General features: G+C 43.5%; 1 protein-coding gene and 1 pseudogene across 1 annotated transcript in view; one reads left to right on the top strand and one right to left on the bottom strand.

Annotated features, from left to right (window-relative positions):
• KCTD19 (potassium channel tetramerization domain containing 19) overlaps positions 1–18,671 on the bottom strand; it is a 36,693-nt gene extending 18,022 nt beyond the window's left edge. Inside the window, 6 exon segments of the mRNA XM_043981190.1 lie at positions 6,324–6,447; positions 6,450–6,457; positions 8,356–8,493; positions 8,496–8,546; positions 9,330–9,480; positions 18,381–18,671. Coding sequence (XP_043837125.1) covers positions 6,324–6,447; positions 6,450–6,457; positions 8,356–8,493; positions 8,496–8,546; positions 9,330–9,480; positions 18,381–18,665 — 757 coding nt within the window. The 5' untranslated portion in view covers positions 18,666–18,671.
• Positions 13,708–14,151, top strand: LOC122742956 (annotated as a pseudogene).
• Positions 18,672–22,645: the final 3,974 nt, after the last annotated feature.

The raw sequence follows: 22,645 nt of genomic DNA on the forward strand, positions 1-22,645 counted from the left end.
GTGATTCAAAACATCCCCCTTCTCTACTACTCTGTCATCTCACTGTAGAAGTGAAAGAGGCTTGGCTGGGTAGAACTGAAGTCCATTAACATTTTTTCTTTTTTTCTAACATCACCACAATCCAAGAATTCATTACCAAACCAGCGAGCCGGCTAGTAAGTGATGAGCTTTCCCTATTTCTCTAGGCTTTCAGCTAGTGGACATAATCTATTGCTGAGACTATACTCAAAGTATCTCCACTGGCATGGCCTGTGAGAACCTAGGGACACCTCCATACTATGATTAGGACTGGAGGAGGACTTTGTTGAGCCTTGTGATCCAATGTCAGAGTTAATGTTCTAATTAAGGTAACAGAAAATCTTTGTGGGATTGCTACCCAGTATTCAGAGGTAAACTTCAGGAAATAGTTATTAACAGCAACCATCTACTACAGATTCAATACTCGCTGTTGTGGAGCTCATGATGCAGTAGGAAGACACAAGATATATACTAATAACGTGACAGGGATTATATCTATGCTCTAACTGATAAGTCCTTGACTCCATGTTTTTTAACCACTCCTTTCGGTAAAGCTTCCAAAAGTCAGCACGCTCACTCAGCGATCACTGATACAGAAAGAACCAAAAGGCTGGAGAAGACATGATGGATAGTGTGACCTAGGCACAGCCTTGGAGAGGAGAGAGACAAGGAACACATGATGATACTGCCACAAAGCTGCCTCTTGTCCTGGAGAGGCTTTTCTGCATTGAGGCTGTGATGCCAAAGTTATGCCTGTGGGCAAGAGGAAGATTCTGAGTTGAGCAATGAGGTGGGAAAAACTGAAGTAGAGTAACCAGAGAAAGAATCAGTATCCAGATTCACATGGCCAGTGGCTGTCCTGGTAGAGAAGATAGACCCCAGCTAAGGATCCCTTGTCAAATTCCCCATGTGGACTTTAATATTTTGGGAGGTTCTGAGTAGAAAATCAGTGGAAGATGCTAGTAGATCCTAGTCTTAAGCACCTGGACTAGAATTGGGAATGACTGGGTTGGGAGCAATCTATAAATTGTAGGCTGATTAAGTCTCAGAAAAAAACATAGAAATATTGTGGTACTTATTTAATAAGTGTAGTACTTATTTAATATATATTGTTTTATTCCTTTTCATTCTATGATAATGAGTAAAACACCATATATGTTATATATTTTAAGTAGACCTATATGTATATATATATATTATATAATACCACATCATCATGGCTTAATTATATATATATGTCTATGTATAGATACAGACATATATGTGTATGTATAATATATACACACATATATAGCCAAGCTGTGATCATATAGTCAACTCTATCATGTCACATTCATATGCTTAGAGTCCTTTGAAATATAGTATGGAGAGAGACAAGCTAGTACATAATGATTTATTAAGCACTTGCTATATGCCAGATACTATGCCAACCTCTGGGTATACAAAGAAAAAAATAACATGGTTCCTACCTTCATGGAATTCACATTTTAATGGGGGAGACAACATGTGACAAACAACTATGCATATATAAAACATATACAGAGTAGATGTAAGGTAATATATGAAGGAAGGTACTGGAGGGGTTAGGGGACATAGCGGGGTAGGAGGGAAGGTCAGCAAAGGTTTCCTGCAGAAAGTGGGATTTGACCTGACTCTTGATAGAGGCCAAGGCAAACATGAGGCAGAGAGGGAGGGAGGGAGTGAGGGAGGGAGAGCATTCCAGGAATGGGGGGAGAGTTGGTAGTGAAAAGGCAGAGTTTAAGGAGTATTTTGTGAGAGAAACAACAAGGTAAATGTTGCTGGATTGCAGAGTATTTAGAGGGGAGTAAATCATAAGAAGACTGGAAAGGTAGAAAGGGGAATGTTGTGAGGGTCTTTAAAAGCCAAATAGAGGATTTGATATTTGATCCTGAAAGTGACAGGGAGCCACTGGAATTTGTTGAATGGGGGTGGGGATTGAGGGCAATGGCATGGTCAGACCTATATTTTTAGAAAGAGTAATTTCACAATTAAGTGAAGGACAAACTGAAGTGAGGAGAGAGTAATGGCAGGGGGACCCACCCGCAGGTTATTGTAATAGTCCAAGTGTGAAATCATGAGGGCCTGTATCAGGATGGTGGCAATGCAAGAGGAGAGAAGGGACATATGTGAGATGTTCCAAAGCAAACCAATAGCTTTGGCATCTGATTGGATGTGTGTGTTGGGGGGACTGGGAGGATGGTGGTACCCTTGATGGGAATGTGGAAGTTAGGAAGAGGAGAGGTTTGGGGGATAAAAAGGATGAATTCGGTTTGGATATGCAGAGTTGAAGATACCTATGGAACAACCAGCTCGAGATGTCTGATAAGCGTTGAAGATGTGAGACTGGAGTTCAGCCAAGGGGTTAGGGTTGGATAAGATGATTCGAGAATCATCACTATAGCAAAGATAATTGAATCCACAGGAGCTATCATCAAGTGAAATTTTATATCGGTGTAAGAAAGGCTTAGAGAGAAGGTGACCAAACTGTCAAAGGTTATAGAGACTCTGTCAAGAAGGATAAGATTGAGAAAGGGCCATTGGATTTGGCAATTAAGAGGTCAGTGACGGGGGGGTGGGGGGGGGGCGCTAGGTGGCGCTGTGGATAGAGCACCAGCCCTGGAGTCAGGAGGACCTGAGTTCAAATCCACCTTCAGACACTTGACACTTACTAGCTGTGTGACCCTGGGCAAGTCACTTAACCCCCATTGCCCCGCAGGAAAAAAAAAAAAGAAAAACAGTTTATGTAATTGGAAAAAATAAAATAAAATACTATTTTTAAAAAAAGAGGTCAATGATGACTGGGAGAGAGTATTTTCAGTTGAATGATGAGGTCAGAAGCCAATTTGTAGAGGGTCTAGAATTGAATGATAGGAAAAGTAGAAGCAGCAAGCATAAATGATTTTCTCAAGAGTTTAGCTAAGAAGGAGAGAAGCGATATAGGATGATAACTAGCAGGGCTGGTAGGTTCAAGTGTTTTTGTTTTGCTTTGTTTTGTTTTTAAGGATAAGGGAGATGTAGTTATGTTTGCAGGCAATAAGGAAGAAGCCCATAAATAGAGAGATACTGAAGACTGAAGAGTGGATTTTTCCAATTAGTGGAGGCTGAGCCAAGAGTTTAATTGGATAAATCCACACAGACCATACCCCTTGACCAAGGGTTCTTGAAGTGTGGTCCACAGACCCTTTTCGAAGGGTTCAAAATTTTAAAAAATTCTCATAATAATACTACAATGTCATTTGTCTATTAACATACTACTCTGTATGTCTGTATGAGGCTAGGTTTCCTTCATGTACTTAAACCAAAACAATGTATTTCAATAGACTGAATGCAAAAGATATGAGAACTTAGCTGTCTTCTATTAAGCCTGAGATTAAATAGATTTACAGAAATATATAAAAACAATACCAATCTTCTCATTATTTTTTTGGTTTTGGAAAATATAGCTTTTTCCTAAAAATATGTTATTTATATTAACACAATGGGTTTATTATTTATTTATTTATTCTAGTGAGGCAATTGGGGTTAAGTGACTTGCCCAGGGTCACACAGCTAGTAAGTGTCAAGTGTCTGAGGCCAGATTTGAACCCAGGTACTCCTGACTCCAGGGCCAGTGCTCTATCCACTGCGCCACCTAGCTGCCCCTATTATTATTTTTAAACAAATTAATAAATAGTTTTAAAGTTACCAGTTTTAATTTACAATAAGGTAAATGTTAACAGCTATAACCCACATAAACAAAAGTTCTTTGGGATCCTCAGTAATTTTAAACAATGGTTAAGCATTGTGAGACCAAAGTTTGAGAACCACTGTCCTATAGTAATGAAGATGCCCTTCCACTTACAAAAGGGTAGAAATGGGGATGGTGGTCATCTTCTCTTTGACAAACTATAAAGCCTACCATTTTTTTCTGAGTCCCCTCTTGTGTTGCGTAGAGTACATAACTGCTGGAGTAAAGGCAAGACTGCCCACATGTGGGTTCTTTTTGTTGAAGAAGGCCAAGCTAACTGGACTATACCACCCTCTGGTGGTTACATAACTACAGTACATAATGATTTGTGTTAAGTGCATAAGTAGTACAGACTAAGTGTTACTCAAGGTCTGTAATCGGGGGATCACTAGTGGCAGTCAGAGATGAGAGAAGGCCTAATAGAGGAGGCAGTATTTGAACAAGGTAATGAGATATGAATTGGTGGAAGAGGGAGAAGCGGGAGAATACCGATCATCCGGAATGACCCAAATAAAGGCAGGGAGGTGGCAAAATGCAGGACGTGTGTGTGAGTGTAGGGAAGCAGAGGAAGAAGCAAGCCATCCAAATTAGCCAGAAAGTAACATGTGATAAGAAAGATGTGGTGGCATGAGATGCAGCTCTATGTTAGACTAGGGAGATGGAACTTAATTTGATAGACAATTGGGAACCACGGAAAGGATTTGAACAGAGGGGTGACATGAATGGATTAGAGGAATGAGAGAGCTAAGTGGAGTTTTAGTTGTACATTTATGGATTATAAAATACTCGACAGATGTCTAAAAGAGACAGGAATCATTTTTCCCAAACCTCTTCAAAAGGAAGACAAAATGAATAGAACAGAAATTTGCTCCACTTAGACTTGGCATTGTGGAAAGAAGCACTAGATCTGGGACCTGGGTTAGAATCCCAGTTCTGCTACCTACTACTTGTGTAACTTTGGGCCCTCTCTGGGCCTCAGTTTCCTTATCTATCTTATCTATAAAATGAAGGGGCAGAACTAGACAACTTATAAAGTTCTAGCTCTAAAACCCATGTCTGGCAGGGAAGGGATGATAGGGCTCCCCAGTCATTTTTTATTAAGTGTATATGTACTGATTGCACATATATAACCTATATCAAGTTCCTTACCATCTTAGAGAAGAGAGAGGAGACAGAAGTTAGGGCGAAAATTTGGAACTCAAAATTTTATTTAAAAAATTACTGTTAAAATTGTCTTTCCGTATAATTGGAAAAACAAGATACTATTTAAAAGGGAAAAAAGTGTATGTGTGTGCTTAACCTTACAGACATAGGATATTTACACCATTTATATAAACTCCAAATTAGATGCCTTTTTATATAATAAACTCCTTGGAATAAAGAGAGGAAGTAGTTCCAGTACACCCATAAGACCCAGGAACTGGTATACTGAAGATAAAGAGCTTCAGAGCAGCAGCAAACTGGAATGGGACAAGTCTGGGAAGAACAGGGCTGGAACCACACAGAGTTGGGACCAGGAAATGAGGGAAAGACCAGAGCCAGAGCACGTAAGGATGGGGAGCAGGGCAGAGAGACCAGAAGCACATGTGGGAAGATCTGCCCCCAATCATGCTCCCGAGCCCCCATAGGAAGAGGTCCATGTGTCCTCATCAAAACTGGCTGCCCTCCAAGCCACAAGGAAGGAAGGGGTCGAGGTTCCTTCCACAACACACTCTTTTTCTGGACAGCTTTTCTGCATTCACCATTTGCTTCCTAAAGACATGAAGCTCTAGTCCTGCTCCATTTTTCAGCTCTCTGGATCTTTTATTTCCCCTGCATGCGTTCCTCATTCATTCATCCATGCATTAAAAACAATTTTATTATATACACTCTATGCTCATGTTAATGTCTTATCCACCCACCACGAGTTCTCCTCAGGGAAGAGTCTCAGGGAGGTGCTTACCTGTTCTATACAGCACTGTGGGCACCTCTGATGCCCCAACACTTGGCTGGTAATGCGGATAGCACATTCCACTCAGTGAGGTAGAGAGTAGGAAAGAGAAGGAGGGTTCCCAGTAAGTTTTGGGGTTGCTTAAATTGGATTCTCCATTTGAGTGAGTCTAAGTTTCCAATGATCAATTTTCTTCTTTTTCTCATTCTCACCCAAACCAAAGTGCCACATACTTATCTGGCATGTGGGAGTAAGGCGAACTTTTGGGGTTTTTTCCTTCTAATTAATAACAACAATAATTGATTTTAATACTTTAAGGTTTATGAAGCACTTTTCTCAGAATGTCTATGAAATAAGTAATGAAAATAATTTTATCCCGACCTTACAGATGAAAAAAACTGAGTCTCAGGGAAGTCATTTGACTTGTCTACAGCTATACATCTTGTAGAGATGAAGCTTGGTCTTGTGATTTTAAGTCTAGTACTCTTTCCAAACACATGGTGTCTCTCATGTAATATTCACAACTCCCAGCTACATACCACTTGAAGGTTTACGAAATGCTTAAGCCATAGTTATCCTAGAATGGAAGGCGGAAAAGGGTGTTGTAATTTCCCCTGGAGGACATACCCGTGTTCATCCTGTGCACCCTCACTGCCTCTGTGAGCTCTGGAATTTCCAAGATGTCCACTTCTGCTTCCAAAATATCAATGTTGGCAAAATTATCTGGTAACAAAATCTTCTGAGAGCGGAGAGAAAGTTCACTTGAAAAGCAAAAGAAAAGAGAGTAGGTTAATGAACTTGTTTTTAGTCTTGTGTTTATTCAAACCTTAATTATTTCTTTTCATCTTCTATGTTTTTCCCCAATTCTCCAGTGTTGTTGATTCTCCTAGATAGTCCTTGGTCTGAAACAATTTGTGATCACTTCTGATTGGATTTTGATTTTGTTGCTTTAAATGTGATAAATGTTTAGAATTACTTGTTTTTTTCTGGTTGGATCAGGTTTGGGGCTCCCAAGCCTATGCCTACAGGGCAGAACATACCCTGCCCTGGCACTTACCATTTTAATCCCTTGGCAAGAGGTTGGGTCATTCCAGAAAGAGGCAGTTCTCTTGCCAGTTAGAGAAGAGTTGGCTGGACGAGAAGCCTTGGTTGGCAGGTTGTACTTGCAGGTTGTCCCTGCCTGGACTGGAATGTTTGGCAGAAATAGAGTCAACTCTAAAATCCTGTATGAATTAACTAGGAGGTTCAGAAGCATATGACTGATGGCTTTGTAGTTACTATATGGAATAATATCTGGGTTCCTAATCACACCTTATCCTCAAGGCCCAGCTCAGGTAGTACTTCATCCAGCTATTTTTATATAATCAAAAACTTAGATGAGTCTTCAACTTATTTACATTCTCTAAGAATGTCGAGTAGGATGGGAAAGGGTGAAAGAGAGAGTTCCTATCAGATAGGAGGGAATATTCTTTTTTTAAAACTCCAGGGAAGGCAATTCCATCCTCTGTTAGCTAATTTCATAGGCAGTCCTTCTCTTCTCTGTAAAATGACAGAGTTGGACAAGATGATTCCTTAAGGCATCTTCCAGCTCTGACATTCTCTGTTCTGAGTAGTGGGGTAGGGGTTGGGGGATCAGAGGAGTCACTGATCATTTGGGGAGCTCTTTGAATCAATTCCTATTTCATAAGGTTCCTTCTCGCCCTTATGTTCTATGATTCTGTTTAATGCCTGATGGTTTTATGCCTCTTTTTCCTACTCAATGGTCAATAAAGGTTGAGAACAGCTTCTGTGTAATCACCTGGGACTCGTCTCATAGTGAGACAAATTGAGGCCTTGTAGAGACAAGCAGCAGGAACTTATTCAAGTTCCACTCCCAAGATGATGGTGAGACCACCACAGAAGTGATATTTCTTGAAATTCAGGGTAGATTGTTTCCTATTAACTATGTTGCCTCTCCAGAAACACTTGACACGAAAATTCAGAGCTTCCAGCTGCTACCTTTGTTCACGGCAATCACGAAACAAAGATGTAAAAATAGTCCCTTAAGAGGACACACAGGGAGCCCAAATGCTGAGTCATTTCCAAGTCACTGAGCTCTGCCATGACTCACACACTCACTTTGATTGAGCCAGGGCATAGTAAAAGTCTGGTCTGCCATTTTCCCATAATGGGGCATTAAGTGGGATCTGAACCATAGAGTCACAGAGTAGAATCTCAGGAGTTAGAATTTCAGAAGTCATCTAGTCTTAGGTGGACTTGAATCGGAATTCCCCTCTGCACAGTCCCAGATATTCAGCCATCCCTTTGAACATCTCAAATGCTGGAGATGTCCTTTACTTAACTTTAGGAGAACTCCACTCTTAGGAAATTATTCCTTTTATCCTGCCTGAATTTTCCTTTTCACAACTTAAAACTTACTGTTCCCAGTTCTGCCTTTTAGGGGTCAAGCAGGACAAATCTTATTTGAAAGTAGTTGTTGTGTCCCCTTCTCTTACATCTCTGGGGCATCTAGGGTTAGGGGCCTAACAGGGAGGGGAAGAAGCAGAGAATTAAAAAACAAAATATGAGCGATATGAGAAAATGTGCACGTGTTTGTCAGTGGCCAGGAGTGCAGTACAGCCCGGCCCCTTTGGCACTGCCTGAGAATCTTTACAATCACCTATGAAGCGGAACTCGCTACACTCGCACTCTATCAGAGCCACGTTTTCTGCCAGCCACAGCAGATTGTCTTCAGTCACCAGTGTCGGGTACTTGGCGATCAAGTCCAGTGGCAGGAAACAGTAATGCACTTCTTCTCAGTGTCCAAGAGCGGTGTGTCCATGAGTCCAAGTGGAGCTTTATCATGAAGCCCTAGAGTAGAAAAAGCAAAGAGGAGTCTAAACAGCCATCAAGAAAAGAATGAATTTCCAGCATTGTTGTTACTCCTGTCCCAGAAGCCCCTGCAAAGCTTGGAAAGTCAAGGGACATAGTCCCTGCAAGGGGACTTTTCTCTCTCTGCAGATAAACATGTCCCAAGTAGCCCCCATGATGTGGCAAAGCTCAGGGATAGAATTGTCTTTATTTGGCAGTCAATGAAGGATGACAGTACCTCCTTGCTGATGGTTTTGCTTAGGGACCCCAATTACTAGCTCTGTTATGAGTTTTCAGGTAAGTTTTGGGCTGAGCATTTTTTTAAAATGTCAAACACAGCTGTTGTGACTTAGAGATCCTCAGCAATGAGTGTAGCTGTAAATATAATAACAACTGATAATAACTACTCAGATTTCTATAGTCTTATATACCTTTAAGGTTTATGAAGCATTTTTCTTTGAGCAACTATAAGAAGCAGAATATACAAATATTATTGTAGGGTTTTGTGTTTTGTTTTTTACAGATAAGGACATTTTACAGATGAGGAAACTAAGGCTCATAGAGGTAGGGAGAAACGAGTGGAGAAAAGGGGACAGACACAAGAAATGTTATGGAGGTGGAATTGTTAAAATCCTAGAAGATGATAGCCTAGAAACCAGGGTAATCTAAATCAAAGAAACCCTACAGGATTAACATAGGAATGGGAACAGCTGCAGACAGCACAGAAACTCTGATCAAGGTAGCGGCTGGGGAGAACATGGCTGAACCTCAAGGGGTCCATACCAGTGAAAGCTGGGCTTTTCATTGGAAACTCTGAAGGTTTGCTGATGCACTTCCAAGTCCTCCAGTAGTTCAGAGATGCTCTCTCAGCAACAGGGATATCTGCAGGCCTCACACGTAAATGGTGTTTCCCTTCCTTCAAATTATCCAGAGTCTGTTGGATAGAAAAGGTTATTGATTTGGGAATATTTAATCATCTGAGTTCCCCTAATGTGAAGAATAAAAGGGTATGTAAAATCCGACTCACCTGGGGAAAGTGTTTTGATATTATGTCCTCAAAAAGTAGTGATTTCCAGGATCAATCATAACATGCTGAGAGCCATTCTAACATACACATTTACCCCTTTACTTTTGAGTTTTGAAACAAGTTTATACTGTTTCCTACTAGGTAATACATTACTGAGGGATGCCAGTAATACTGGGGTTCACGTGGCATTCTTACTAATGGGAACCTGATTTTTAGCCACACTAACAAGCTCCACATGGTTTTATATAAAAACATATACACATATATACATATATACATACACACACACCAGACAAATCTTTTTATGTGTGTCTGTATATGTGTTTGTATATACATACATATGTACGTGTAGATACACACACACATACACATGAACCAGTGAAATCTCTCTATATATGCATGTATTTTGTACATACATATGTACACACATATTTGTGTATAATGGCAGCCATCTCTAGGTAGCCATCTGGGAAGGGGTAAAGGGTAGAAAAAAGAAAGGAAGTACATGATAACTATTATATATTTAAAAGGAAAAGCAAGTTGAACATAATAGATTTGCAATTGTATGTGCAATCCCCTTTTTTCTACTCTACTTTATTATGGAAATGCTTGTTTTATGTCTTAATTTCAGAATACAAAAATAAAAAATAAAAAGGTTTCATATTTTCCTCTCATTTTCCCCAGAGTATGTGACAGCCCTGAGATATAGCCCACATATCCAAACTAAAATATCTATCATAACTTATTCCTATTTAGTGATTTATACTTTTCCCCAAAGTTCTTTCAAATATAGTAATGTCATTTGATCTTTATGACAGTTCTGAGATAGTCAGGACTGATATAATCCTCATTTTACTGATCTGGAAACTGAGGTTCAGCAAGATTTAGTGTCTTGCCAGGGTCAACTCTCTGGGTATCAATTTCTTCAACTACAAAATGAAAGGATTGGGTAAGATAACTTCTCAGATCCCTTCCACCTCTAAATCTATGACAGTTGTGTTATGGTTGAGAATAGACCATTTGAATTAGCAATTAAGAAATGGGTGGGGCAGCTAGGTGGTGCAGTAGATAAAGCACTGGCCTTGGACTCAGGAGTACCTGAGTTCAAATCCAGCCTCAGACACTTGACACTTACTAGCTGTGTGACCCTGGGCAAGTCACTTAACCCTCATTGCCCTGGAAAAAAAAAAAGAAATGGGTAACTCAGGGGCAGCTAGGTGGCACAGTGGATAAAGCACCGGCCCTGGATTCAGGAGGACCTGAGTTCAAATCTAGCCTCAGACACTTGACACTTATTAGCTGTGTGACCCTAGGCAAGTCACTTAACCCTCATTGCCCTGCAAAAAAAAAAAAAAAAAAAAAAAAGAAAAGAAAGAAAGAAAGAAAAAGAAATGGGTAACTCTTGAGAGAATTGTTTCAGTAGAATTATTTACTTCCTCGGCTCTAGAAAGCAACACTCACCTAAGCTCCTAATAATGGCTCCTAATTCTATAATGCTTTAAGTTTAACAAAGTTCTTCCTTCACAGCAAACCTGAGGCAGGTAGAACAGGTATTACAATTCCTATTTTACATGTAAATCTTCCTTTCTCTGACAGAAGGCCTGGGTTCTATCTTGAGGGTTTCTTTCTTACCATCTGTCTGGGTCTTGTCTTCCCCCAGCCAAGGATATTCACTTCCTGAGAACACCTAAATCTGGCTTGTTTCTAATGCTTTCTAGCAAATAATCATCTCCCCTTCCCCCAATCTGAACATAAAGCACATTTATCACAAGTCATGTAAAGACTAGTAGATCACATCGTTATAGTTACACAACTGACTAAAAGATATAGAGAATATAAAATCAAACCCTCCCCCATTTTTGAACTTCTCTATTACTGTGGAGGGCACCACCATCCTTCCAATTAATTACTCAGGCTCACAACCTAGGTGCCATCCCTCCATTCCTCACTTATCTCTCACCCCTCATATCTAATTTGTTGCCAAGGCCCATAGATCTCACCTTTGCAACATCTCTTGAATACTTGCCCTTCTCTCCTGTGGTACTGCCGCTACTCCAGTGCAGGCCTTCATCACCTCACACTTGGATTACTGCAATAGCCTGCTGGTGGATCTCTCTCCCCACTCCAATGTATCTTCCTCTCAACTGTCAAGTTGATCTTTTTAGAGCTCAAGTGTGACCATAACCTCCTCCTATTCAAAGACACCAGTGGCTCCCTATCACCTTCAGGATCAAATAGAAAATCATCTGTTTGGATTCAAAGCCCTTCATACCAGGAGAGACGGAAGAGAAGGAAGAGAAGGAGGAGGAGGAGGAGGAAGAGGAGGAAAAGGAGGATGTTTGCCTTGGTGTAGAGAAGGGCATTCTCTTCCTAAGAGACTGGAACAAAAGAGAAGAGAAAGGGGGATTAAAGGGTCAGAATTTTTGAGGTACAGACCAGGAAGAAGGTGCTCCAAACCCATACTTTCTGTTTTCTCAGGTAAGGAAGGGAGAGCCCTCTGTTGAGAGGGAGGAGATTTTGAGGGGAAGAAGAGGTTTGCAACAACTATTGTAGGAATTATGATAGGGAGTTAATCAGATAAGAATAAAAGGATTCTGATGTGGTAATGAGGGGTCAGTTGACATTTGACAACATTACTTGGTATTGGATCTTACTAACATGCCTTTCTCCAGCAGTAAATCAATAGCACCTCAGTAGGATCCTAGAAGGTGAGTAACCCAGAGTTAAGGTTTGGCAACCTGTAAGTAGTGACAAGGGACAAGAGATCCAAAGGGACAGGACAGTTTATAGTTGAACTGGCCAATCATAGTTAAGACTGAAGGAAAAAAAGTGAAGCATCAACAATGATGGAGAACAGGGAGGTATGGAAGGAATGTGGGTCACAATAAGGACAAAGAATAAGCTGAGGAATGGAGCAGAGGGAGAGTCAGAAGAGCCAGTCGAGGATTTTCAAATTTCAAGATCCTAGGGTCATAGAATCACAGAGGCCTCCGAGTTCAACCTCGCAATTTTACAGATGAGTAAACTGAGGCCCAGAGTCACACAGGTACAGATCATGAAAGTAGCAAGATTATGCATCATGATGAGATCCAAGATGTGATGATCTTTTTGGATGACTGAGGCAGGTTGAAGCTTAGGAGAGTTAAGGAGATTGAAAATTAGAAGGCCCCACAATGAGGAGGAGGCTTAGTTTAAGTGCTGCTTCCTCTTTGAAGCCCTCCCTGATCTCCCTGGCTGTTCTGAGTCTCCTTCTCCGGTGTTGTTAGTTCACCCCCTCCCTGTCTCCACCTTGTATTATCCTTCTCTGTGCCCTCCAGAGTGGACATTTTCATTTTTGTCTTTGTATTTCTAGTCCCCAAGGACAACTTACTGAATTTAAAAGCAGAACCAGAATCACAGCATTTAGAGATGGGAAGGAATTTTAGAGATCGTATAGTCTAATATATTCATGTTAGAGATGAAGAAACTGAGGTCTAGAGAAATTAAGTGACTCATCCAATGCCTTAGAGCTAGTAAGACTGCTAGGGGTGCAATGGATAGAAGCTTGGGCTTAGAGTCAGGATAATTTGAGTTATGTATGACTATCTGGTAGCTACTGAGCTAATCGTGTCTGGCTAGCTGTTAAAGGAAATCTCACTGCTGGGCATGAGGAGTGAAGACTCACAAGTGACCTCTTTGACACCCTCTGAGGGAGTCGACTTTCAAGTTAGAGTATGAGTTGGGGAGGTAGTGTAGAGGAGGCACTACATACTGATGAAAAAATTGAGGCCCACAGATATAAATTGACTTCTTCAAAGTCACACGGGTGGAAGAGCTGGAATTTAAAACTAGGCTTTCTGACTCCAAATCCAGTGCTCTTTCCTCCAATTCCCCCCCCACACACACACACACACATACACAACGCACAGACACACTTTCCCTGCCACATTTATCCTGGGCTGGATGTTTGGTCACCATGCCATGTTTAAAACAAAACACATTTTAGTGCTTGCTTGTTGGGATGTGTCAATCAAAAGCTTGGATTTTTAACCATGCTCAGGACTAACAAAATAGCTTAGTGTGTATGTTTAGGGTGAGCTCTTTAAAACTGCTAGAGCCCTGTTTCTCCCTTTCCCTGGCTGGCCTTGCGGAGCCCGCACAATGCCCAGGGTCACAGTGAAGTACGTGAACCAGCAGGAGTTCATCCAAGCCCTGGCTGCCTTTCTGAAAAAGTCAGAGAAGCTGAAAGTCCCCGAATGGGTGGACACAGTCAAGCTGGCCAAACATAAGGAGCTGGCACCCTATGATGAGAACTGGTTCTATACCCGGGCTGCCTCCAACACCCGCCACTTGTACCTCTGAGGCAGGGCAGGGATAGAATCCATGACCAAGATCTACGGCGGGCACCAGCGCAATGGGGTCATGCCCAGTCACTTCAGCAGAGGTTCTAAGAATGTGGCCCAGAAGGTCCTGCAGGCCCTGGAAGGCCTCAAGATGGTGGAGAAGGACCAGGATGGGGGCCGGAAGCTGACACCTCAGGGACAGAGAGACCTGGACAGAATTGCTGGACAGGTGGCCGCTGCCAACAAGCAGCATTAGGACAGACCACACCAGATTCACTAATAAATTAAATTGCCTTGTTCGTTAAAAAACAAACAAACAAAAAAACTGCTAGAGGGAGAATTCTATCAGGAAATGTGGAATTGGATTTGTGTGGCTGATGTTAGCTTGAGGATTTACTAGGTAGTCCTGAGGGGAATCAATCTTTATGATTCCAGCAGGCCAGAGTCATTATCTTGAATAGTTAAGAATTTATCAACATCCACAAATTATGCTACAGGGGGAAAAACCCAAAACTTGCTATGGCTTTATTCATCAGGTCTCATTGGACATAGAGTTAGAATGGAGATTGAAATGACCTCATTTTACAAATGAGAAAATTGTGGCATTAAAGAGGGAAGGGACCTTTAAAATCAATTTCTTATTTTACAGATGAAAGAATCAAAACCTAGAGAGGGAAAATGACTGATCCAAAATCACAGTGAGTAGTAAATCACAGTAGTAAGTAGCAGAGCCAGAGCTCAAACGTAGGTCGTGATAGGAGCTGCAAGAGACCTCAGAGGTCCTACTCCTTCCTTTTACAGAGACTGAGCGGCAAAACCAAATCCTTAGATGTCAAATCCATTGCTCTAGGCATTATACCATGCTGCTTCATTTCTGAGAAGAGGGTAGTACTCTGTTCCAACACCATGAAGGATGAGAGACTACTGCTCATCTTTTTCCCATACTGGCATCATTTGTGATAAACACAAGAACTGGCTCCAAGGAGCACATGGAAAGCAGACAGATTTGGGCGGCTGGCTGATTGGGGATTGCTTGTTCATAAGTGCAACAATGACAGATTCCAAGCTTGGCACTCCTCAGGAGGCAGCCAGAAAGGAAATAGAAGCTCCGTGTGCTATAAACACAAGTTCCCTGTGGATTTTACATGATGTCACAAAAAGGAGGCCCTCTGCTAAGACTTTTAGTTGAATGCTGAGGCTGTTTTATTGTCAGTTTTAGTAGTCATTGTTCAGGCCCAGAGAGAAGTGACTTGCCCAAAGCCACATAGGCACAGAGTAGCAAAACCAGACTTCAGACTCAGGTCCTCTAACTTCCAATCCAGTACTATTTTCATAATGTCACATGGATTGTCCCAAATGTCTGTGAGAAGAGTGATGTTGACAGGTCCAACTGCTGAGAGAAAAGTAGCAGCTACTGGATTTTCCCATGAATACACTATTTTTAGCTCCTTCTTTAACTCTTCTGGTTATCCTTATTGGGCTTTTGTCCAATCTGCATTTTTCTTTGAGGCTTTCTTTGCTGATGTTTTCAAGTCGTTTTTCTTCTTCTATGTTTAAGTCTTGAACTTTCCTGTCATCATAGTAGCTCTTAATGGTTAGACTATTTTTTGGTTGTTCATTCTTCCAGACTATTGCTTGACTTTGGATTTTAGTGTTGGGTTCTGCTCACTCCTGAGGAGGAGAGGGGAATATTTGGCCTGATTTTCTGTCCTTCTGCTGCTCTCACAGCTCAAGCTGGGGGCCTGCAAGTTTTTGGTTCTTCTAAAATGGTGTGATGTGGGGAGAGGTCTGTTTACTGCCTTCCTGGTCTGAGCTCTGCAAATTGGGTTGTTGGCTTGTACATAGTTGAATTTCAGTAGACTGCTATTGGACTCAGTCACTATTAGCCCACTGGGAAGTTTTGCAGGTTCAGAGTGAATGAACTTCTGGTTCTTCTTTGGTCTTAGTCTCCTGCCCTAGTTATTTTATTGAAGGCTTATGTGTTGGGCTAAAGGTTAGAATTGAATCACCTCTCTGCTCTTGGGCTCAGTCACACAGCTAAATTTCTGGAACTTGTTTCTTGCTGAAACTGTGGTCATTCATGACCTCTCTTTTCCACCCTATATCTATTATGTGAAATTGGGTAATGGGCAAAAGATGGCACCTATTCCTGAATTCAGTGCTAGTTAAGGGATTCCCTGAGATCTCTTTCTGCCCTTGTACTTCCTGCCCTAGTGCTCTGTCTTTTTTTTTTTTTGGTAGAGTAATGAGGGTTAAGTGACTTGCCCAGTGTCCAATGTCTGAGGCCGGATTTGAACTCAGGTCCTCCTGAATCCAGGGCTGGTGCTTTATCCACTGCACCACCTAGCTCCCCCCTAGTGCTCTGTCTTGACTCAGTTTTCTGGGTGCTAGAATGCTCCTCATCCAAACTGCTGCTACCTCACTGTGTTCCTGTCCAGTGCCAACCAATGTTCACAGAACTGTCTTTCTTTCTTCCCTGGGCTGGAAAAATGACTATGACTTTTGCTTGGCTTTTCTGATCAGAATTTGTTCTGGCACATTTTCTAGGTTGTTGTGGAGGAGGTAAGCTGGATAGCATGGACAAACATGCTTCTTCTCATCTGCCTCTCTGACTCCATACCCTAGATTTAAAACTGAAGGAAACTTTAGAGATCAACCCCCCATTTTGCAAATGAGGAAACTGAGGCCTAGATGGGTTGTGACTTGACCAAAACCACATGGGTAATAAGGGGCAGAGGCAGAATTTGAATTTGGATCCTCTGAAATTCCAATCTAGCACTGTCTCTTATACTACACATGCATGTTTGTTAAATTTCAATTTTAAAAAAACAACAACAGAAGAAAAGGCAACTTTCTCTGATACTTTATAGGATATAAGTAGATCACAGAATTATATCTTACCATAAGTGGAATAGAGCTCACCGATTTATCTAAACCAAAAGTTCTTAAGTTGGAGTCCATGATCTTGTTATTTTTTTTTAATATTATGACATCTGTATTTCAGTATAATTGGCTGTCTTGGTAATCTCATATATTTTGTTTTACTCATTTAAAAATACTCTTCTGATAAGAGGCCCATAGGCTTCACCAGACTAGATGGCCCAAGGGGTTCATGACAAAAAGGTTAAGAACCTCTGATATAAACCAAACCTCTTGTTTTACACTAGGGAAAAGAAGCCAAGGAAACATAAATGACTTCTCCAAGGTCACATGTGGGTCTTCTGATCCTACAATTAGTTTTCTTGCAACAACTCTATGAAAACAATATATCTCCTTTCAGAGCCACAAAGTAAAGACAAAGCAAAGCTTCTGGATTTTTTTTCTGTTGTTTTTGTTTTTGTTTTTTTTCTGCTCTTACTGGTATTGGTGAATGTTTTGATGGAGGACTTGACTTTAATACTTCAAAACCTGTGTTTTCATCAGTATGGACTGCCAGTCACCAAAGCACGTTGTAATCCCTCTATGCCTCAGTGTTTAAATACCCCCCCCCAAAAAAAGATATTATCTTTTGGTTTTATATCACCATTTCTCAAGTAAACAATCTTTATGAGTCGCTGTAACAAAAAATAAAATAAAACCCCACTTCTCTGTGATTAACCTGGTAATAAGTCTTTCCAACCTAGGTAGCCTGTTTTTTGGCTGACTGAGGCTTGGTGCACAGTTGAGGGCTTTCTAATTTAGCAAGATATACCTGAACTTTGACTTTGCCACTATAGCTTTTGAAAATCCTTGGTCCCCTCTAGAACCAAATGAAACATTGGAGTAGGGAACTTGTTGGGGGAAAATAGCTAGATGAATTCTCAGCACAACTATCAAAGAAAAAAATATCAGATGTGTACATAGTACAATTACTTTGATAAAATCAAGTTCCTACTATGTTCAAGACACTTAATTTAACACACCATAGGTATATTATTAAGTCTTACTAACCCCAAACTTTCAATTTCTTTCTTTCTTTCTTTCTTTTTCTTTTTTTTTTTTTTGCGGGGCAATTAGGGTTAAGTGACTTGCCCAGGGTCACACAGCTAGTAAGTGGCAAGTGTCTGAGGTCAGATTTGAACCCAGGTCCTTCTGAATCCAGGGCTGGTGCTTTATCTACTGTGCCACCTAGCTGCCCCTTTAATTTCTTTTGAAACCCCAAACTTCATTTCTTTTAAAAACATCCAATTTCAGTTTCAGGAAAAAGCCTAATATAGCATTTGAGGAAGCCACCAGTGCTTTCTGAGATATTAGGATAGATGTGAGATAATGCCTGTCCTGAGCCTTTACTGACTTATAGGCATGGAACAAGGTCAGGTGGGTCAAGCAACTTGCTAAATAAAATCCTACATCCTCTATACTAGTTTTATGTAATGAATCACATTTTCCCATTAAGACATGTCAAATCATTGACCCATGTTCTGTTCTATGTAAAAATAATACACATAAACACACCCAGATGGAAACCCATACATCAGTTGAATGCTGGTGTGTAAAGGAACTTACCTGTAATAAAGGTGTCAGCTGCAAACCCAATGCTTGCTCATATAGCAAATTTAATTCTGCACAACTGGAAAAGGAGAGTTTGGAGGTATGGAGGTAATAATGCACATGCCGAAATGTGAATCCATCTCTGTCTATGAATAGCCGTTGGCTTTCTGAGGGTGTCAAGGCAGATGCCTCCTTCCACAGGAGGGAATCTGGGAACTGAGCAAGCTTGCTTCTAGGAACTGAAAAGTGCCAACCCCCTACATTAAAATGAAACAAATCCTCTGCTGATTCATGAGACATCCCAGGTTCCTCCTAAATGGAAAATGAAGAGATTTTATGACCCAGAACACTCGAATATATTAAATAAATTCAAGGCTCTTTGGAGATCCTATCTACAAAGAAATGAGTTCATTGTTCTGGGCTCTTTCAATCCCGCTGGTAATTATCAAAGTAGACCAAAGAACACTTAAGGTTTGTAGTCACGAGCCCATTAAGTCAATCGACCTCACCATTAAAAATATAAGCTCATCTATTCATAGTTGAATTTCCTATCTAACCTACCTTTTGCTTTTCCAAGCGTTAGACTGATGCAACATAGAAACTAGAAAAACAGGACATCTACAAATGCCAATGTATTCTGTAACAAATCTTCAGCTAAAAACACAAAATGGACCAACACATGTAAAGCAAGGTGGTCAAGGGTGGGGAGGGCAAGGGCTTGAAAGAAGAAAAATCGACTCCCCCAAGTCTTTGCATCAAGACTAACGGCTCAAACGTATCACTTTTCTTTCAAGGGCTTAGATGATACTGGCTGTTGCCTTGAGTACGATGTAGTGGGAAGAGTCCTGGACTTGAAGTGGACAACCTGGGTCTGAACCCTGATCCTGATCCTCCTTCCTGTGGGATCATAGGCGGGTCTCTGAATCTCATTTTTTAATGTGCAAAATGGGAATGGTTCGTTTATATTTGTATTCCCTACTTCACAGGGCTGTGAGGGAATCATGCTGTAAAGCTATTATTATTATTTTTTAAGTGGGCAATTTAGGAGCTCAGTGCCCCGGACAGCACCCTGAGATTTTAACTGAAGAACGAGGGGCACTCTGCACTGGTAGGGGGAGTTCCTCATATGACTGACATTTTGGGCAGATCTCATCCCCCTGCCCCCAACAGTAAGAAGCCCACCGGTTGAAGAGGAGGGTTAGGAGTAAGATCCGAGGATTCAAAGGCAGGGTTGGATCGAGGACTCCAGGGTCATCGGGTCATCTAATCCACCCCTGGGCTTGGGGAGGGTGTGTGGTATCTGACACTCATCAGCCCTCACCCCCAGCCCGAGATGTCAGCACCGTAAAAATGCAAACTTTCCGGTGTTCGTCCCCTCCCGCTCCCGGCATGATCAGCAGGGGGAGGGAGGGTCCTGAGAATGGCTTGGTGGGTGCCAAGGAGAAGATGCACCCCGATACTCGAGGGGGGATTCGGGGCTGTGCTGCTCATTGCCAGGAGCCTTACAAGAGGGTCCTTAGGGAGGTTGCTCTGCCCACCGCACGCCTGGCCTCCAGTGCGCGTGGCAAGGGAGGCAGGCCATCAGTGGGAGCTGCAACTGGGGGGCTAGACCAGAAACTGAGGCCCGGGGATGCGAGGCCGCTCTTCCCCCACACCCTGCCCCAGAGCACCCCTTCCTCATCAAGCCCCCCTCCCCAGGCCGGGCTGTCCCTTCGTGGGTCCTGCCCTCACGGAGATGCTCCCCACCCCTAGGGTCGGGGCTTTCTCTACACTGATCTTCCAGTCACGGGGCGCCCCCCGCCAGGGCTGGCTCCATACCATGGTCACGGCGGCCTCGGGGCGCGGGGCTACCTGCGAGTAACGGCCCGCGGGAGCGCGCGGAGCTGCGGGGGGCGCGATGGGAGGAGGGGGCGGGTGGTGGTGGCAGGTGAGCAAGATGGGGCGGGTGAGACAGTGAAACTAGGGAAGAGCAGCGCGTGCAGGCCTGGGAGGGTGCACTGAGGTGATGGGGGAAGGGGGCTGCGGGAAGTTAAAGGAGATCAGCCCGTGGAGGCCTGAGGGTGCACTGAAGAGATTGGGGGGGGGTGAGTGACGTTAAAGGAGAGCAGGGCATGCAGGCCTGGGAGGGTGCACTGAGGTGATGGGGGGGAGGAGGATGACGTTAAAGGAGAGCAGCGCGTGCAGGCCTGGGAGGGCGCACTGAGGTGATGCGGAGGGGGGGGGGGGAGCAGGGGGAAGTTAAAGGAGAGCAGCGCGTGGAGCCCTGAGAAGGTGCACTGAGGAGATTGGGGGGGGGGGGGGTGACGTTAAAGGAGAGCAGCGCGTGGAATCCTGAGAGGGCGCACGGAGGTGATGGGGGTGGGAGGAGGCTAAAGGAGAGCTGCGCGTGCAGGCCTGGGAGGGTGCACTGAGGAATGGGGGCGGGGCTAGAGGATAGCCGCGCGTGCTGTCCTGGGAGGGTGCACGAGTTCATGGGTAGGAGCGGGAGGGTAGAAGAGGGCGGCGCAAGGGGGCGCCAGACGCAGAGACAGGGTGTTAGAAGAGAGGGGCCAGTGCTGGTTTCTGCAGGGGCGTAAGACGCAGGGGGAACGGGGAAGGGGGCAGAGGAGGGGCAGCTCCTGAGCCTCCTTTCTGAGGGCCGCGAGTTGTTAGGGGAGGGCCATGAGTCCAGGCCTAGATTGAGGCCGGACAGGGTAGCGGCTGAGGACGTCGGTGGTTCAGGACAAAGGTGTTAGGTAAGGCCCCAGGAAGGGTGGGATCTCGGACTCTGGCCGGGGGAAGGGGCGGCTCCCGAGAGCAGGAGCGCTGCAAGGGAGCTGGAGGTGTGCACTGGATGGGGTCCGGCACCTGGTGTGACGGGGGCTGGGGTGGGGAGCGGGGGCTCGAGGGGGCGGGAGCTCAGGGTGGGGCGGACATCTTAGGGTGGCCCAGTGAGCAGACAGAGGCGCGCGAGACCGAAGGTGAGAGGGGAGGGAGAGTGGGGGCGGGAGCCCTCCGATTTCCCAGCATTCCCCGAGGCTGTCTCCCTGGCCTCGTCAGCCAGGCCGGGGCCAGGCCGGGCTGGGCTGGGATGGCTGAGCAGTGGAACCTGGACGAGGAGGTGCTCCGCCGCATGGGGGCGCTGACCCAGGAGGAGCCGGGTGCGGCCAGGGAGGGGTCGGGAGGGGCGGGAAGTGGGGAGGCCCCAGTGGAGAAACGGCAGCACCCACTGGGGCGGGCTAGGGCTCAGAGAGGGGGATCGAGGGGTCCTGCCATGAAGGCAGGCACGGAAGGGAGGAGGAAGAGGCACTGGTGGGTCATCTTTTATCAGTCTCTAGTTTGTGCCTCAGGTCCTTTTTTAGAGCCCAGTGACCCCTGCGGGGTGGGATTGATTTTCCAACCATATATCAGGGCCTGAGAGTGGCCCTCACTACTTCAGGACCCATGCTCCTCCACTTTCTGTGGACACTTGGGTTTGAAGCGTCCAATTTCTTTCCACTGAAGAAGGGATAGGAGGCTGCAGGAAGAGCTGCATCTAGAGAGGAATCCATTCTCCCAAAAAGCTAGCAGGAGCCCACTGTTTGGAGTGAGATGTAAATTAAAAAACATACCACTAGTCCCCCTGACCACAGGATGGCCGGGTCTTAAACTGCTCTTTACTTCTATTGACCTCAGGGCCTCTCTTTGGTGGGGCAACGGGCTTGGGAAAATACAACATTATCAGCAGCCAATCACGTTTCCTCCCTGAGTTTACACTGCTACATTGAACATGTGTTTGCTTTAGAAATAGTCTTAGAGACCCTAGGATGTAGAAGGGACCTAGTTTGTCCTCCTCATTTTTATAGATGAGGGAGCTGAGGCTCAAAAAAGTGAAGGGGCCTACACAGATTATATATAATAAGTAGCAGAACATTCAAATTCAGGTCTCCTTGAGGTCTGAATACTTTATAATTTAGGGATTCTGAGTCACTTTACGTTATTTCCCCTCTCTCCCCCATTATAAAGGAGGACTAAGTATCTTGCTTTTTTCCTGAAAGATAACACTATTATTACTGGTTTGATTTTGTAATACATTCTTTTTTTTTTAATGCAACAAACATTAATTTTTTTCCAGTTGCATATAAGGGTAGTTTTCAACATTCATTTTCATAAGATTTAGAGTTCCAAATTTTTCTCCCTCCCACCCTTTCCTCCCCCCTCCACAAGACAGCAAGTAATCTGATATAGGTTATATATGTACAATCCACAAGTGCTCTTTTTTCAGTTCTTTCTATGGGGGTGGATAGTATGCTTCATTAGTA

This window comes from Dromiciops gliroides, chromosome 2 (genome assembly GCF_019393635.1).
Source record: "Dromiciops gliroides isolate mDroGli1 chromosome 2, mDroGli1.pri, whole genome shotgun sequence".
Lineage (NCBI taxonomy): Eukaryota > Metazoa > Chordata > Mammalia > Microbiotheria > Microbiotheriidae > Dromiciops > Dromiciops gliroides.